We start from the raw sequence: 19,412 nt of genomic DNA, 5'->3' as shown, positions 1-19,412 counted from the left end.
AGGGGAGAGATTGTTGAGTTCTGTGGAAATAAATACACCTACATTATTTACAATATTTTGTGCAATTTACCTTACATAATCCCAAAGAATTTAAGTGATGTAAATTTTAGAGGGATTACTTTTGTCTTAACCGTCAAAATGCAGTCAGCAAGCTTCCAGCAACTATTTTTATGCATTCAGATGAAAAATTAGAAACATGCTAGGGAAATTTGATAAGGATTGTAGCCTTCCTTGGTAGGATCTTGGAACCTGCCTGGGTTTAAGGCCAATAACTACCATGTGAATTAGTCTCCAGGTAAAAACACTCTGAGGTTGCCTTTGTTTTTTAAAGAGCAGTTTATAACCTTAGCTTTGGAAGAGTGATTTAAACTACCTGTTTGTTAGGCCTGACTTGTAATTGAGCGGAGTGAGGCAGACCAGCACGCTGGGGAAGCGGGTGGCCTCGTGCTCGACCACGCCCAGGTAATGCTGCCTTCCCGGCTTTGTGCCTTTGCGCACGCGCTGTGGAGCCCAACTTCGCCGCTAGGAGGCGCCGGGCCCTCTTCAGGTCGGCCCTTGGGGCGGTGCGTGTGGATGTGACGTCACCGCGCACGCCGCCTCTTGTTGCCGGGCAGCGATGGCGGCTACCCTGGAGTCCTCCGTGGAGGACCCACTGCGGAACTTTGTTCGAGTTTTGGAGAAGCGAGATGGCACAGTGTTACGACTGCAGCAGTATGGCTCTGGCGGCGTGGGCTGCGTTGTTTGGGATGCTGCCATTGTTCTTTCTAAGTACCTGGAAACGCCCGAGTTTTCCGGCGATGGGGCCCACGCTCTGAGCCGGCGGTCGGTGCTGGAACTGGGCTCTGGCACAGGGGCCGTGGGGCTCATGGCCGCTACCCTCGGGTAAGAGCTGGCAGGAGGGGGCGCCGCTTTGTTCGGGAAACCCACATTACTGGTTTACCATACTGTGCCTACACCTCAATCCACCTTATTTTACAGGGCTGATGTTGTAGTCACAGATCTTGAAGAATTGCAAGATTTGCTGAAGATGAATATTAATATGAACGAGCATCTTGTCACTGGTTCTATTCAAGCCAAGGTACTGAAATGGTTTGTATGGCCTTTCAGCTTGTTTTAAGTAATGATTTGTAGTTTACTTTAAATTGCATTTCACTAAAAGCATAGTTAATACGAAGGGGACTTTTCAAGCCTTGTTTATAAAAACTGTATTTTAAATTATTAAAGCAACAATTAAAATATTTGGTTGACATTTTTAAGGGGGGAAGAAATAGAAGACTTGTCTTCTCCACCAGACTACATACTGATGGCTGACTGCATATACTACGAAGAGGTAAGTACTCAGTGGAGCGAAGTGCCCTTCCTTTAGAAGTGGTACCATGACTGGTGGATTTCATAGTGCACATTTCTTCACATTTTAACATCTCTAAATGCAGGATATTTGTCCTAAAGTTGATGACACAGTAAAGAGAAAATAAGTTTTAAGGAACTGTATATGTACACTCATGATAAACATACATACCTCTGAAACAGTTGAGAAAAGTGTCATGTGCATTTTACTAGAAGCTTCTGTAAGATTTTAAAAGGATTTTGCCATTTGGATATTATGAAAAGCCAAGTTTTTTAAAGCTCTTCCTAGTGAACATGTTGACCATGACATTGAGAATTAAGTTGCTTTGTAAAGAATTCATTTTTCTGTGGCAAAATTATTCAGAATGATTTTTAAAAATCCGTTTGCATAGCATTGTGGGCATCACTCATTTTTAAAATAACGAGGGTTGAGCTAACTTATGTTCAAGGTATTGTCAGACTTGCCTTTGTGGGCAAAATCCTAAATTAAAATAGATTAAATAAAATTAATTTTTTAAGGGTGAAGTCAGTTCCATTTCTTTTCCCATGGGCATTCCAAAATGCCATCACTTAACTCCTCTCTTTGGAAATTGAAATCATTGTAATGGTTGATTAGTTAAGAGAAGTTTACCAGTCATTAGTTACAGAGCTTTAACCACATGTACTTTGTTGAATTGATTCAAAGATGGATAAGTTGGAGGGGAATTATAATTACCCTCCACTTCCCCTGCCCCCTTTTTATAGTAAAAATATAAATTTTTAAAAATCGTAAATAAAAACTATATCCTTTTTTGAACAGTCTTTGGAGCCATTGTTGAAAACTCTAAAAGATCTTAGTGGATTTGAGACTTGTATTATATGTTGTTATGAACAACGAACAATGGGAAAAAATCCAGAAATTGAGAAAAAGTATTTTGAGGTAAGTACTGTACTAGATATGTTTTTGTACTGATTACCCTTCTGTGAGGCTGTATGTGACTGTGTGTTCAAGTATATTATGGTACTCTTGAGTGGGGAAAACATTCTGGTTGTATGAACCCAAGGAGAGGATCTTGCATTGCCCACCATTCTATTAAGCCGTCTACTTTTTTCATCTTTTCTAATCCTTTATTTCTTTTTCTTTCTAAATAGGTGATCTAGTATTTAGAGAACAACCTAAAATAATGTTTCTTGATTAAACACTGTGCTAACTTTGGGGAACATATTGATGTATGTATTACTTTTGGAGTATACATCATGGAAACATTGATATGTGATATGTTTTTACCTCTGTGGTTTTCTCTATGTTTTTATGAAAGCTTTGACCAAGATATCGTATCTGCTTTTTTTTTTTTTTTTAAGTTATTTATTTTGAGAGAGAGTGAGCAGGGAAGAGGCAGAGAGAGAGTGTGAGAGAGAGAATCCCAAGCAGGCTCCCTGCTGTCAGGGCAGAGCCCAGCATGGGGCTCAATCCCAAGAACCCATGAACTGTGAAATCATGACCTGAGCTGAAATCAAGAGTCAGACACTTAACTGACTGAGCCACCCACGTGTCCTGGAAGAAAACCTATCTACTTTCAGTTTCTTCCTATCTCCCCCTCTCCCCCTCTCCCCCTCTCCCCCTCTCCCCCTCTCCCCCTCTCCCCCTCTCCCTCTTTTTTACTTTTTACTTTGAAATAAAGATTCACACAAAGTTGCAAGAGTAGTATATAGAGTCCCATGTATCTTTCACCCATCTTCCCCTGGTTGTCACCCAAACGCTTTTGATGGGCAAAAATCCATCACTTTACAAGTGACTCCTCTTGAGGGTACATCTACACAGCCCTGAAAGGACTACTTTACTTAAATGAGAAAACAAATATATGACTCTGCCTCAGATATGTGCCAAAATGGTTTATATTTTCTTGACAATTAAAGTTAATGAACTTTTGAGAGTATAATTGAAAATTTTATATTGCTGAACTGTTTCAGTTGAATTAAAACACATGTACAATGCACATATATCCAGTGCTCGGCTCACTTTTTCATGTGTATACACCCAAGCAACCACCACCCTACATAAAGCTATAGAACACTTTTACGACCTCAGAAGGCTCCTACATGCCCTTCCCTAGTCAGTACTCTAACCATCATTCTGACTTCTGTCACCACAGGACACTTCATATTACTGAATTTAAAGTATATCTCTTTTAAATTTATAGCTACTCCAACTAGACTTTGACTTTGAAAAAATTCCTTTGGAGAAACATGATGAAGAATATCGAAGCGAAGATATTCATATTTTATACATCAGAAAGAAAAAACCGGTAAATATATTCCTAGCTCCTTTATCCTCTGAGGAGATTTCATTAGCTGGGCATGGTCTCTGAGCTAATGTGTGGTGTAGATGTTGATTGTGATGTGGGGAAACTGCTCTGATAACTTACTGAACTAAGGCACTTTCAATGTTAAGATAATCTCCCTGGCCTTGGATTCTTCCTTTAAAATTAGGCAGGCTGCTTTTATAAAGGTCCTTTCCATCTGTAAGTAATAGAGGTTTATAATTGGGCATCAGCTTAAGCAAGGAACTCAGCTGTTTATAAGTTTGTATTGTCTCTTATTAGTTCTGACTTTTGTGAACTTTCTCCAATCATTCAAAATTTGTTTTAAATTTATTTATTTTGAGTGAGTGAGGGAGGGGCAGAGAGAGAGGGAGAGAGAAAATTCCAAGCAGGCTCTGCACTGTTGTCAGCACGGAGCCCAACTCACGGCTCAAACTTACAAACTGTGAGATCATGACCCGAGCTGAAGTTGGATGCTTAACTGACTGAGCCACCCAGGCGCCCCAAATTCTTTTAAATTGTCAAAGTAAAATATAATAAGGTAGGTCTGTACAGTAAATAAAAATGCACTCTGTTAAATAGAATTTATGTATGTTTCCCTTTTTTGTTGCTTTCTTTACCTGTTACAGTAATTATATTTTATGCAAGTTGCCTCTGTGATGCCTAGAGTTTGAACCTGTAGAAAGGAAGAATTGTGTCTCATCCATTTTTGTATCACCTTCTGTATATGTGACTAGTATAAAGCAAAGACATGGTCAAGTTTATGCATTAAAGATGCTTAATTTAGTAAATCCCACTTGTTTCTGTTCTCTTTGCTTTGATTGAATTTGTTGAATTTGTTGATGAAGTTTTCTCATTATGTGAATTCTAGCCAAAAGCAAATAACTTGCAATTTGGGAGATCAAGGCTAGGTGTTAGGACTATAAAGAAAGAGGACTAGTGGGGTTAGTAATTCAGATCTACTAACTTTTATTTGGCAAGGTGCTGGAGATATAAAGATAAATTTAAAAATGTTTTAGGTCTTAAGGAATGTGGTTTTAGCTCAGGCTGTTGTACAGGGTTTTTGTTTGTTTAAAGGTTTATTTTTAGGGGTACCTGGGTGGCTCAGTGGTTAAGCATCCAACTGTTGATTTCAGCTCGTGTCACAATCTCATGGTTTGTGAAATTGAGCCCTGCATCAGGCTCTGTGCTGATAGCACGGAGCCCACTTGGGATTCTCTCTCTCCCTCTCTCTCTGCCCCTCCCCAGCTCACGTTCTCCCTGTCTCTCTCAGAATAAATAAACATTTAAAAGAAGAAAAAAAAGATTTATTTTTGAGTAATCTCTGCACCCAGCGTGGGGCTCAAACTTACAATACCGAGATCAGGAGTCACATGCTCTACCAACTGAGCCAGCCAGGTGCCCTTGTGGTGTAGTTTTGAAAGTAGGATTTTTTTGAGGCATAAAGATTTTGTGTTTCCTAAATGTACAGGCTTCCTTTTTTTTCCCCCAAAGAATCACTTTTTTTTTTTTTTTTTTTTTTAATTGTTAATTGTTACAGAGCACAAGCAGGGGTCGGGGAAGAGAAATCCCACAAGCATGAGCAGGGGAGGGGCAGAGAAAGAGGGAAAGTGAATCCCTAGTGGGCTCCACACTGGGGCCCAACAGGCTTGATCTCACAGCTGTGAGATCATGACCTAAGCTGAAATCAAGAGTCAGAAGCTCAACCAACTGAGCCACCCAGGGGCCCTGAGAGAGAGAGAGAGAGAGAGAGAGAGAGAGAGAGAGAATCTTAAGCTCCACACTCAGTGCAGAGCCTGATGCAGGATTCAATCCCACAACCCTGGGATCATGACCTGAGTAGATCAAGAGTCCAATGCTCAACCCACTGAACCACCCAGATGCCCCAGAATCAGTTTCTTTTGAAAAAGTTGGTAACATTCACACACCGTAAAATTCACCCTTTTAAAATGTACAATGCACTGGTTTTATAGTATACTCACAGAGTTGCACAGCTGTCACCACTTTTTAATTCTAAACATTTTTATCACCTCACAAAGAAACCCCATACCTATTAGCAGTCACTTCCTATTCCTGCCTCTCCCTAGCCCTTGGCAACCACCAGTCTGTTCTCTATGGATTTTCCTATTCTGAACATTTCCTATAAATGGAACCACACACTGTGTGGCTTCCTGTATCTGGCTTCTAACAGCACAGTGTTTTTAAGGTTTACCCATGTTGGAGCCTACATCATCAGCACTTAACTCCTTACAGTTTTTTTAAGTATAATATGTTTTTTTAAATATAGTTTTAATGTTTCTTTGCAAGCATATACTACACCTTATCCATTCATCACTTGATAGGCATTTCAGTCATTTTCACTTTTTGGCTATAATGAATAATACTATTATGAGTATTCATGTGAGAATTTTTGTGTGATCTGTGTTTTCAGATCTCTTGGGTATGTACCTTAGAGTAGAATTGCTGGGTTATATGGGAATTCTGTTTAACTTTTTGAGGAATTAATAAACTGTATTCCAAAGCTGCTGTATCACTTTACGTTCCCACCAGCAATAGCCGAGGGTTCTGATTTCTTTGTATCCTCACCAACACTTGTCATTGTCAATTTTTTGATTCTAGCCATCTTGGTAGGTATGAAGTGGTATCTCATTGTGGTTTTTATTTTCATTTCCCAAGTAACTAATGATGTTGAATGTCTTTTCATGTACTTACTGGCCATTTGTATATCTTTACAAAAGTACTTTGCCTGTTTTTAAATTGGGTTGTCTTTTTATCGTTGAGTTGTAACAGTTCTTTATATATTCTGGATACTAGACCCTTACCAGAACGTGACTTCCAAATACTTTCTCTCATTCTGTGAGTTGTCTTTTTGTTTTCTTGATAGTATGTCCTTTGAAGCACAGGGCTTTTTAATTTTGGTGATGTCCAGTGTATGTCATTTTTCTTTGGTTGCTTGCATTTAGGTATCAGCAACGAACCATCTCCAAAAATTATGCATGGCTATTCCTTTGAATTGCATTTAGCCATTACTAGGCATATTACCTAGTATTAAGTACCCAGTAAGTACTTAAAGTTTCTTTTTTTTTTTTTTCTTATAGAAATCTCCATCGTGAAATCTTTAGTCATCTTACCCAAGTCTCTAACAACCTGGGTAAGCTAAAGATGTGAGTGGAGCATGTGAATACAGCATGGGAAGATTGTGTTCACAGATTATTCCAGCATGTCCATAGAGATTTGATATATAAATGAAAACTACCATGGGCTGCCTGCAATTCGAAAAATGATTACTGACTGCCTGCCTGCCATTGGGCCTGAAATCCAACTTAGTTTACTTTTAGCTCAGCATCAGGTTCTGCTTAAAAGAAAATTGCATATCAGTCACTCCTCAAATGAAAATAGGTATTGCGATTTGCCAAAGTCTGCCAGAAATAAACAGTGAAGCAGCATAACCATGACTTGGTGTATCTTCAGGAAACCAGGGATAAATTGATCCAATTTCTAAAGAGAGACATCTATTACTATGTAATTATGTTTAAATTGGAACTAGTAAAATTTAGTTGTCTTCAAGATAGATAAATCTAAAAAAAGATTTTTATTTTAACATAATTCTGCAGTGGTTTTATATATACCTTCCACTTCATTGCCGTTATTAAGATAGCTTTAGTATTTAAATGTTCTTTTATTTAAAAAAAAAATACTGTTTTCTATATTTAAATTAGCCAAAGTTTTATTCTTTTCCTCCACCATACATGTCTATGTGAGTTGGATAGTAAATTATACTGTAATGAGTTGGTAAGAATGAAAGTAAGAAATCAGGAGTGGGGAAAGGTATCTTTACAGAATCTTCCATTTGAGAATGGAGTGAGAATAAAAAGCCCACTTTCAGGCTTGTGCACTTATGTGGCTCTTGCACTTCTCCTTGTGTGTATCTTCTAGGAAAATGACTAAAATCACTGGTGTTTTTACATGGAACAGAGAAAGGTTTTTAAGTAACTACACATGTAGTTCTGTATACATTTAGCAAATGATTTTGGTTCTGTGTCGTCTGTTTTATGTTAGTGATGGTAATCATCTGCTCAGACTCGGATCTGTCAAGGACTTCAGTCATACCAGTTGTGAAGAGTAATACTAACTGGATGGGATTCTGGTACTTAACAGGCATTGGTGCTTGGTGGCACATTTTATGTATTAAAATAAACATTGTTTTTGAGATCCTGTGATTTTGTGAATGTTTCAGAGATAGTTTTGAAGAAAATGAATGTCTAAAGCAGGCTTTCCAGCAACAGAACCATTCTTTCCTCCAGGCCTCCTTCAGTCTTTAAAATTTGTTTTGCTGTTCTTTCTCAAAATACATTGTTCATACTGCCCTTAGCATTTTATTAAGCAGTTTACGAAACAGTGTAAACTAAATATATGGTACTTTGTTAGTTACAGATAGCACCAGTTATTATCAGTGAAGTCTATTTAGCCTTTTTCATAACGTTGTAGAACTTGTAAAAGTAAGTCTGACATTGACCAGCTATAGTGATCCACCCAGATTCCTCAGATCCCTGTTCACCCTCCTCCCCTGTTCACTATGCTTCTAATACTCAGTACCTCCGGGTCTTCGGCCTGAAGTATTCCTTGACATTTCTGTATGAAAGCCCAGCTCCCATTACCTCACTTAGGTGTACGTTTACACTCCGGAACTCTCTGGAGGAGCTGGGTTGAGGTCAGCCTCTACTGCTTGGTCAGAATCACCCCTTTGCTTGGGCGTGCTTCCTTCCCTGTCCTATTCCCACTCCTTCTTCCTTAATAAGTCATTCGCATACATTCATTGACATCTGTTCTAGAGAACTGACGTAAGTTACTGACTGCAGATTTAAGTAATTTGTAACATTAAATCATGGGATTTTTCTTTTCCTATTCTGGAGTAAGACCAAAACAGACTAAAAGGTACCAAGGTAGCAAGTCTCCACGTTGTAAGATCAGGGCACCACTGGTGGTTAGGACCCATGAGCACTGCAGGGCTTACCGAGGGCTGCCAGTTCGTGGAACGCCCTGTCCCGAACCACCATTCCACAGACAGCTGGGAGGCTAGCGGGAGGCAGTGTTGGGGAATGGGATTTAGTCCTTTGGGCTGTCATGAGAGAAGGGACAGGGAGCATCTGTACTCAGAAACCACGAGAGGGAGGCCTAAGGGAACACCTTAAGATTCAGGATGCCTTTAAGAAGGGGAACCCAGCATTTTCTCCATCTGGTTGGATTTGTGTTTACTCAGCAGGTTAGCATATCTGTGTTGCTATTCCAGAGCACAGGAATAGAATTGGAGGGCGGGGGCTGCCAGGCAGGGAGGTATTAAAGATGGGTCCTGTCAGCCTAAGAGTTGGAGGCTGAAGGACGTGTGCAATCACATGAGGAAGTTCAGGGGCAGGTGCTATAAATGAGAGGTGTGATGCCAGGGACTGGGGATCAGCCAGAATGTAGCCAACTCTCAAACCTCCAGGGACTGCCAGGGCTGGGTTGCAGGGGAGGGGAAGGAGGGGTTGCCACTGTGCACCGTGAAACCTATAGGCCCGTTATCAGCATGCAGTTGTCGCCAATTAGGGAGCCCCTTTTGTAAAGCAGTGATTCTCAAACTAGGCTGCATATGGAATCACCTAGAAAATTAAAAGCAAACGAAAGCCATGTTCAGGTACCAGTTCAATTAAGTAAGAGGCATGGAATTTTTGTCAAAGGGCTCCAAGTGGTTTGGGTGTTTGGTATAAATTGGGAACCACTGCATTCCAGCATCTACTTCCCAAGAGAAAGAGAGCAGAGAAAAAGGAGGAGAAATAAGAAAACAACCCATCCATGATTAGAGTGGGCCTGTACTGCATAGGGAAGGAAAGAGCTTTGAATCCAATGTGGACTGGTCTGTGAAATAGGGTTTAAACAGGACTGAACTTTAGAAACTATTTACCTGAAAATTTAGAGAATCCAATAAGGGGAAGGTGATGCTACTCAAGAGGAAGGGGGAGGGGAGTTCGATAGTTGGAAAAAGGAGATTGCTGCAGGTCAGTCTCCAATGACTTGAGTCTCCCCTGCATACCAGTTAAAACTAAAGTTTCTTGAGGTTGCATAACTTGAATCTCAATCAGGTATGGTTCATAACCAAAGTGTGATAAACTTGGGAGTGAAGTTAGGTTATCTTTAATTATTTTAGGAAATATTAATCCAGAATGATTGTTAGTGGGATTTTTTTTACACAGCTGCTGTTTTTTTCTTGCCAGATGATACCAAATGCAGTATTATAACTCAGACTATAAATGCTCTATTAATTTAAAGAAGCGTGGGTTATAGAAATAGGACTGTTGTTCTAAAGTTTCCCTGTAGATGGCATTGCTTGACTTTGTCTTTAAACAGTTTATAAAAAGAAAGTTGCTAAAATAGAATATTTTGAATTAGAATCACACTTGCATTTTAAAGGAGAACCAAATTAGATTTTAAAGAATAAACATACCTGGGTGGCTCAGTCAGTAGAGCATCCAACCCTTGATCTCAGGGTCATGAGTTCAAACTCCACATTGGGTGTGGAGCCTACTTAAAAATAAATAAATAAAATAAACCTACCTATCATGAGTTGTTTTCCAGTATAACATGGTTGTCTTAGTGTGTTTGGGCTGCTGGAACAAAATATCCCAGACTAGAAGGCTTATAAACAACAGAAATTTATTTCTAATGGTTCTGGAGGCTGGAAGTCCAAGATGAAGGCAGCTTCCAGGTCCAAGATCAACTTCCTCATAGGCAGCTGTCTTCTCATGGTAACTGCACATGGCAGAAGGGACAAAGGATCTCCCTGGGGTCTCTTTTATAGGGCACTGATCCCACTTTTGAGAGCTTCATCCTCACGACGTACTCATCTCTCAAATGCCCACCTCCAAATACCATCACATTGGGGGAATAAGTTTTAACATAAGATTTTGGGCTGGGCGAGGGGAGCACAAACATTCAGACCGTAACAACAGTGTAAGTAAAGTGGAATTTTTTCTTATAAAATTATATTTGATTTATCGTGATGTATATCGCATTCTTTTTCTTTAAAGTTTATTCATTTTGAGAGAGCACTTGTGCACAGTGAGGGAGGGGAAGAGAGAAGGAGAGAGAGAAAATCCCAACAGGCTTCATTCACACTGTCGGTGCACAGCTTGATGCAGGGCTCAAGCCCACTAACCATGAGATTATGACCTGAGACAAAGTTGGAAGCTCAGCTGATTGAGCCACCCAGGTGCCCCGATTGCATTCTGATATACCTTTTGAATTTCTGAGTGTTATTCCTAAAGCTACAGAAATTGCAATTCATAAACCATTTCCCTGCTATTGATATCTTCTGTGAGAGACATTTAAGAAACTAAATTAGTTGGTCAAGTTCTGAAAAATTGACCTTGAAAGTACCTTTTGTATAATGCATGATTTTATGTTTGAGGTACTTGAACCTTCTAATTAATTTTAATTAGCTTTTCAAACCAGTGTACTTTCCTCACTAGAGTAATAAGTAGCTTTTGCATCACAAGACTGAAGCTCTGTCTGGCTGTACCATCGTCCTGTAGGCTTAGGCCAGCTTCTTGACATTCAGTTTCTCGTTCTCCTCAAGGAACATCAGGGTTTGAAAGAGTTTTTGATTCGTTGATAATAAACATTGTAAAAGTAGAATATTCAGTTCTCATACCATGGAGACCTTCAAGCTAATTCAAATACAGAAAAAAAAATGTGGCAACAAAATCTGACTGAAAAGTAATGGAAAAGCAAAGTCTTCACTTTACATAGTTTTGAGTAAGAAAGCAGTGAATTCTCAAACCATTTACACCAATTAGGTAGGTTAAAACTGTTACATACTTGGAGTCATTTAAGACATTGTCTTAGGTTCTTAAGTATTAGTTGGAGTTTTGTGAAGATCTAGTGAGCCCATCAATTGTGAGATAGATTTTATGTAAATTTTTATTAACAAGATAGTTTCCAAACAATAGACTTAAAAATGTGTTAGAGCAAATTATCTCCATGATAATGTTTTTTTCATGCATTCTGAAAACCATGTGTCAGCACAGGCCTAGAGACCAGATTATCTTGGCTTGAATTCCAGTTCTGCCATTTACTAGCTGTGTGATCTTGAGGAAGTTATTTAAACTCCGTGTGCTTGATTTCTCATATGTAAGATGGGGATCATAATAGTATCCACCGAATAGTTTGCCATGGGGATTAAGTCAGTTTAATATGCGAAATGCACTCATGTGCCTGGCACGTAGTAAGTGTTCAATATATATCGTGATTATAGTAGAGGTGGAATTACTTTACGTGTAGGGACTAGGAAAATGTGTATGGTATAAATCTATTTTTATCTATATGACAGTATAAAGTCTGGACATCTGTTTGAGAGTATAGGATCCGCGTAAACATCACTCCCCCATCATGGTGGGAATGGTGGTTGGGGTAGGAGGAGGTTGAGAGCACTGTTCCACAGCACTGTTATTTGAACACGTAAGCAATTTTAGGAAAAGGAAGAAAATGGACTGGAAGAAAAACATTTGTTTGCTGTTCATGTTTGTTGTTTTTTTTTTTAATATTTTATTTATGTTTGAGAGAGTGTGTGAGTGGGAGAGCGGCAGAGAGAGAGACAGAGAATCCCAAGCAGGCTCCCTCTTGTCAGGGCAAAGCCCAACGTGGGGCTTGAACCCACAAACCATGTGGTTATGACCTGAACCGAAGTAGGATGCTCCTACCAACTCAGCCACCCAGGCACCCCTGTTTGCTATTCATTTTAAGGTATTATTTTATTTTTTGAATATTTGTTTATTTTTGAGAGAGATGCAGAGAGACAGAGCATGAGCAGGGGAGGAGCAGAGAGAGGGAGACACAGAATCTGAAGCAGGCTCCAGGCTCTGAGCTGTCAGCACAGAGCCCAACATGGGGCTCAAACCCACAGCCTGGGCGATCATGACCTGATCCGAAGTTGGAAGCTTAACTGACAGAACCATCCAGGCGCCCCTCATTCTTATGGTTTTAAAGTATGTGTCATGGGCATTCAAAGGAATCCTCATTTCAAATAGAATTCCTCATTTCTAAATACAGGAGCCTGATCTTGCTGTCTGGTGCTCCAGGATTAACATTCCACCTCCCTGGACTTTTAGCCACTTCTTTGCTCTGTGATTCTTATTATCATATCTGTTAAACTGAGACCAGTTAGGTAATAGGTAATTAAACGTATAGCAGCAGACCATTTTTCTGAAGTCTAGGACTTGATGTATCCACATAACTATTTTCAAAGTTTAGATGTATTAACTCTAAAAGCAAGGTGAGTCTAAAACACTTCTGTAGCAGTTACCAACCAGATGAACAATTTTTTACCATGTCATGTGAATGATGGGTTCCAGGAGTTTAGCTTAACTAATCCCTCAAACTACCTGACGATGTACCAACAGACAAGAATGAGAGAGCGCAAAGGAATTGTATCTGCTTCCTCATCAGCCAGTGTAAAGAGGCACATGGGCCTACCTACATTTATTAAATTTCCAAGGTCTTTTTATTTTTAAGTGATGGAAAAGATTGTCATGAACCCTAAATAGCTGGTTTTAATTTTTAGGAGCATTTATTACTTACCTATAATGCACTAACTTATTTTGATGAAGAGTAATTTGCACTTTTTAATATTCACAAGGTTGAAAACTGACATTTGTTCCTTGCAGAGCAAAATTAAGACTTTTGGAAAAGAACTATTATAGATGTAGAGCTTACAGGCTTAAATGTTTGAATAGTTATCAGATTTCCTTCATGTTATTAGCTCTAATAAAGTATTACTGGCAGTCTATTAAACCCTTGATGGGTCAGTGCTTTTAAACACTTTTGAGTAATTTTTTTTTAAGTTAACTTTTATTCCATTTTGTTAATTTACTGAAATCCAGGCATCAACAGGGTGAGTTTCAGGTCTACCTGTTGGCTCATCATTGCTTTAATAAATTAATAAATGATTGCTGGAGTTAAGAGTATACAGTACAAACTTCCCATGTGTCCACATTCAGTACCTGACTTTGTTCTTTAGGAATCTGTCCTGAAAACCCGCTTGTACTGCAATGCACGGTACAGCTGAGTATTGGGGTGCTCCAAATACAAATAGCATATTTTATCCAAAACTTAGATGAGAAGGTTTATCCTTACATTTAGAATGAGTGTAAAGAATAATCTTGTGGCATATAATTCACATCAAATGTAGGCCTGGTTTCTTGAAACTTAAAAACAGGAAAAACAAGTCACACTCTCATGTGAGTGTGTTCATTGTTTAACCAGAGCATGTCTTTGGATTTCTGTGACGTTTATGAACGTAGGTACAAAAAATATGCTTTTAAAATAGCTATCTTCTTTCTAAATATTGTCACAAATATTTAAAAAAAATTTTTTGTTGTTTCAAAACTCTCTTTGCACTCTCAAGCGTGTATGTGACACCCACGTTCGTCTGTTACTCTGTCCAAAGTAAGTGGTTGTTAACCTGAGATCCCAGGGCAGAGGAGAGCCCAGTAGCAGCCTAGTATGGCCAGTAGGAACAGAATCCCCCATTAGCCCTGGAAGACAGCCCCAGTTCCATTCTGTGTCCAGTCATTTTCCCTTTATGCACCCACGCTTGGACATTATTTTTCTCTTGAGAAAAATCATTCACTTGATTACTACCTAATCTGGCTGTATGTCCTTGGGCAACTTGACCTCTCTTAATGTTAATGTCCCTTTCCATAAATTGAGAATGCTGCACACTGGCCGGCACTGTGGTGACGGTTAAACTAGGTAATATATGGGCACGAGAGCAGGGAGGAAGGCTTCTCCTGAAAATTGAGACTGGTCAACTCTTGCAAACTGGAGAAGTGTGAAAGAAGTCATCCCAAGTAAACAACACATAACGTGGTCCAGGGGAAAACAAAGCCTCAGTTGTCAAAAAGAAGCGATTCTGTTTGGCAGTATGTCTATCCATTACTTTTATGTCCCACTCTGACTTTTTCACCTCCTCTCTAACTCCACCTTCACAGGAAGGGAGTAGGAGGTCATGGGGGAGAAGAAAAGAGGTTGCTCTTACCAAAACAAAAAACAAAAAAACAAAAAACCCTGTAAGGCTTTAATAAGCTATTAGGCATTACTGGTTTGGTACTTCCCAGCAGAATGTAAAACCAAAACGAAACAGAGAAATAGCCTCTTGAAGCCATGAAGATCCCATTGCTGCAGACTAGCAGAAGCAGAATTTAGCAGAGAAGTTACTGGAGACTCTTCAAAATACTCTAAAGAGAACAGCAAGTGAAATATGGCCTGTTGCTGTGCTTCCACATTTAACTGAAAGCTGAGGTCCCATATGTAAAGTATCTAGAATAACACCTGATGTAAAAGGATCCTCAAAACACTTAAGTTCTCTTCCCTTCTCCTGTTATCAAATCCACCCTCCGTGGTTTCTATGAAACATTTGACACATTTTATTCAACTCTTTCAATTAGGTCCAGAAGCAGGAACAAAACAGGTATCCCTTAGGTGTCCAGTATACACATCAATACTCTGTTAGGTACTAGGGGCAAATAAATTGGTAAAATGCGATCTATAGCCTTAAGATGCTTCCTCATCCATAATGTGATGCACCGTCAGGTGCTCCAAACCAGCACCTTCAACTGCATCAAATGAGGTTTGGTGTTGTTGGAGCATAAGGTGTATAGATGACTGACTGGTAGGCAGGAGGGCAGGGGAAGGACATGGGGAGTCTTATATAGCATATTCAGGAGTGTAAGTCGAATTCTCTAAGCAATGAGAAGATATTAAACGGGAAATTAGTCAAGTGAAATCATTTTAGAAGGATGTTCTGACACTAACCTCTAGGACAAAACATGAGGCCAAGAGATCAAGAAGGAGGCATTAAAATGGCCCAGCAGAGAGATGTTGGGGTGGAAGTAAGGGGCCTCAACTCAGGCAGTAGCAGTGAGAATGGACAGGATGGGATGGATTTGAGAGCCATTGTGGATGCAGGCAGAGCAAGAAATGACAAAGGTGACCATGGCGCATCCTGGTAGAGTCAGGGCTTCCACAGCCCACATAGTGCCCTTGTGCACATCAGATAGGTTCTTTTTCCTTAAAATACTTTGTATTGGGGCACCTGGGTGGCTCAGTCAGTTAAGCGTCCGACTTCGGCCCAGGTCATGATCTTGCAGTTTGTGAGTTCGAGCCCCACATCAGGCTCTGTGCTGACAGCTCAGAGCCTGGAGCCTGCTTCGGATTCTGTGTCTCCCTCTCTCTCTGCCCCTCCCCTGTTCATGCTCTGTCTCTCAAAACTAAATAAATGTTAAAAAAAATGTTTTTAATACTTTCTATTTGAAAAGTGTTGTAATATGTTAATTTTATCAGAACTAGAGATTTTACTGTCATCTACCAGAAAATTGTCATGTATACAAATTGTATAAATTTGGAATCAAATTATAATTAAATTTTTTTTTTATTCAAAACATATCCACAATATGAATGGTGTCCCCTTTCAATGGTGCTTTTTGCAGTACACAACCTGAACAACCACACATTGCAGCCCTGGTAAGGTATAATGTAATAGGCAGCTAAATATATAGGTTTGGGGGTACAGGAGAGGGTAGATAGTGAAAGGCAAGGTCTTATAGATCACTCCAAATGTATAGATTGAAGAAAACATCCAAGATAATATCCTGGGAAATATCTGAATTCAAGGAATAATTGGAAAGAAGGGAGCCAATAAAAGAGAAATCTTGGAAATGTCTTTTCCCTTGGCCTCAGGAACAAGCAGTTCTCAATTTAAATGATTTGATGGTCATATAACTCCTATTTGTGTATTTCAAACACCAAGATCTCTAACCTGCCTTTCATGTGCCAAGTTCAGATTCCGTACCTCTGTCCCCAAATCAACGTAGTAATTAATGCTTACTGGTCAATAGTTTCATTGCAGCACAGCGAATAATTATTTTAATACTTGGTCCACATGCTATAAAAATGAGAGAAAACCCAAAAGAGAATATGGTGTTACTAATGATAGGATGCTTAGGTCTCAAATTAATGCAACTTAGACCAGAGTGGAAATACTGGTTCTCAGAAAGCTGTAAATCTTTAGCGTCCACAGCTGCTCATTGGACTGAGTTTGGTTGTGAGTTCACTGTAAAAAGGATCAAGGAAAATGTGAAATAAAGAGTACAGAACCAACACTGGAAATCTTGATGTTGACCATGGAGATCTAATTCATTTTCTCTTTGGGAATGGAACTCCCTTCCTGTTTGACTTCAGTAGGTTCTACTTTCTCCTTCTGCCCGGCGTCTGGCGGCTCCTTCTCAGTCACCATTCTGAGTCCCTGTTCCTTCTCTGTTGCCTGCCTCGCGATTGCCCAGACTTCTGTCCTTCGACAGCTCACTTCTACATACTCTCCTTCACGGATGGTGCAGTTCTCGTGATTCCAACCACAAGCTCATTGGAGATTCTCTCTCTGTCTTGACCTCTGGCTCTGCCCCTTCTCCTAAGCTCCGGCCTCGCCTCTTAGCTGCTTGCCTGATCTCCTCCTCTGCTTGCTCAAGCAGCAGTAGGTCCATTTCAAGCAAAATCTCTGCCATTTAGACTCTCCTGCCTTGTTTTCTAGTTTTACTAATAGTATCATTCTCACATGGTCTTTAATTCTTTCTGCCTCTACCTAAAACCGGAGTATCTTAGGATGCCCTATCAGAGAGACTCACCGTCTTTGTCCCCTTTCTGTTTTTACTGCCACCACCTCAGGTCGGGCCTCATTACCTCTAATTTATGCTCCCACTTGGAGTATCTTTCCACACACATCTGTGCAAACAATGGTGGGGGAGCACTGTCCTAATTTGGGAATTCCAAACCGTTCATCCTCCTGCTCGGAAACCTCCCCAGAGCCTGCTAGGTTAAGTAGAAACTCCCTGCCAGGTGTTCAGTACCCTTTACAATACATCTGCCTGCCTCTTGCTCTCTTACCAAAGTTTCTGGATATACAGTGTGTTTTCCTGCTTCTGTCTTTACCCATCATCTTTCCACGTAGTGGCCAATTGTAGCAATACCTTCTGTCCTCCAGCGGACCTTCTCCCAACTGTCTGATAAAGACCAAATGGCTAAGAAGAACCCACTGCACTGACCCCTCTGCCCACCCTGTAACCAAACCCTGCCCAATCGCAGTGTAGGGATGGGTGTCACATGACCCAAGCTAACCCCAAAGAGCCCTCCTGGATCAGAAGCACTTCTTTTCCGGGATAGCTAATGCTAATGATAAAGTAAGCCTTGAGCTACCCAAGAATAAAGGCCAACACAGAGGGAAGCAGAGTCCAGAAGCAAAAAGAGAAATTGGGATTCACTTTGAGCCTCTGGAACTAGTCACACCTAAAGCCAGCTATACTTTCTGGACTCTCCAGTTATATAACCTTGTTAGCTTTGGTTTGGGATCAGGTTTCTCTTCCCTGTAGTGGAGCAGGTCCTAACTGGTGGAGTGTTCAAATCTTTCTGCTCTTTAAACCCTACTCCTATCTTAAGATCCTTTTCAATGACTACGTTTCTCAGGAAGTGATCTGCTTTTTTAAGTCTTCATTTAGTCCATAATACCAGCCAAATTATGTCAGCAGTTGATTTACAAGCCTTCTAGAATAGTGTTCATTGCTGGTAATACTATGGAAATCTTAACCTATCAAACTACAAAAGTAAACATCACAAAACTAGTCAGAAAGCACAAGCGAGGAAACAAAAAACCCATTGTGGGAATGGTTTGATTTAATGTGTTAACAAAAGAGCAAATCCAGCACTTTGCATCCAGAAAATGTTCAAGGCTCCACCTCTATCCCAATCCTGGGATTATAATTTAGAGGGATTAACTCAAGAAGATGAATTGCTCAGGAGAGAGGGTAGATTCTGAAGCTGGACTAACCCTCAAGGTTAGGGAATGCCTGGAAAGTGGAGGGAAAGTTACCACATGCATCGGGAGAGGTCCTTAGGCAGTAAGGAGATCCAGAGAGCAACATTAGGAATGGGAAGTGTCATCTCAGAAAGATTTAAAATTCCTTACTGCTTTTCTCCTGGGTTACAGGAAAAGCCCACATTTAGCATGGAGTTTTCACTTTTATCTTTTTTAAGTTTATTTATTAATTTTGAGAGAGAGAGAGAGAGAGCATGAGCAGGGGAGAGGCAGAGAGACAGGAGGAGAGAGAGAATCCTAAGAAGGCTCCTAGCTGTCAGTGCAGAGCCCAAGGCAGGGCTTGAACTCACAAACCATGAGATCATGACCTGAGCCAAGATCAAGAGTCAGATGTTTAACCGACTGAGTCACCCAGGCGCCCCCAATTTTTATCTCTTTTATTGTAATTCCTTTTAGTTACGCAGGGTTCAGGAAAGCAACACCTGGGTATAGCCTACCTGTGGTGGCAGAAAGTGAATAAGCCAGTGTAAGGAACATATTTGCCCACATTTCCCTCTGGGGATGTCCACAGGAAGGAAGCAGCATTCTCTGCATGGGGACAGGTCTGGAAAGGCCAGGCAGAGCCTACTGATGGACAGGGCAGAGCTGGAAGGACTAGGGAAAGCACCTGCACTGGTGGGTCACTCAGAGATAAAATCCCTTTCCCAGTATATGCCAGAGGGGGGCCCTGTAATAGATGCAGAGCTGACCCTTGGGATGCAGATGTTAAAGATACAATACATATTTTACTGGACTTCAGATGTACTAGTTCAGAGCAAAGTATTTGAAAAGATTGCAATGAGCCTAATTTTTTTTTCTATCACCAGAGT

At 40.3% G+C, this 19,412-nt stretch overlaps 1 protein-coding gene across 1 annotated transcript; it reads left to right on the top strand.

Annotated features, from left to right (window-relative positions):
* The first annotated feature begins 21 nt into the window (after positions 1 to 21).
* VCPKMT (valosin containing protein lysine methyltransferase) lies at positions 22 to 12,211 on the top strand. Its single transcript, XM_042943133.1, has 6 exons — positions 22 to 882; positions 979 to 1,089; positions 1,258 to 1,330; positions 2,147 to 2,266; positions 3,528 to 3,632; positions 10,483 to 12,211. The coding sequence occupies exons 1-6, from the start codon at positions 617 to 619 to the stop codon at positions 10,570 to 10,572; spliced, it is 765 nt and encodes a 254-aa protein (XP_042799067.1). The 5' UTR covers positions 22 to 616; the 3' UTR covers positions 10,573 to 12,211.
* The last annotated feature ends 7,201 nt before the right edge of the window (positions 12,212 to 19,412 follow it).

Source organism: Panthera leo, chromosome B3 (assembly GCF_018350215.1).
Source record: "Panthera leo isolate Ple1 chromosome B3, P.leo_Ple1_pat1.1, whole genome shotgun sequence".
NCBI classification, from domain to species: Eukaryota; Metazoa; Chordata; class Mammalia; order Carnivora; family Felidae; genus Panthera; species Panthera leo.
This window is presented reverse-complemented; position numbering and strand designations above follow the sequence as displayed.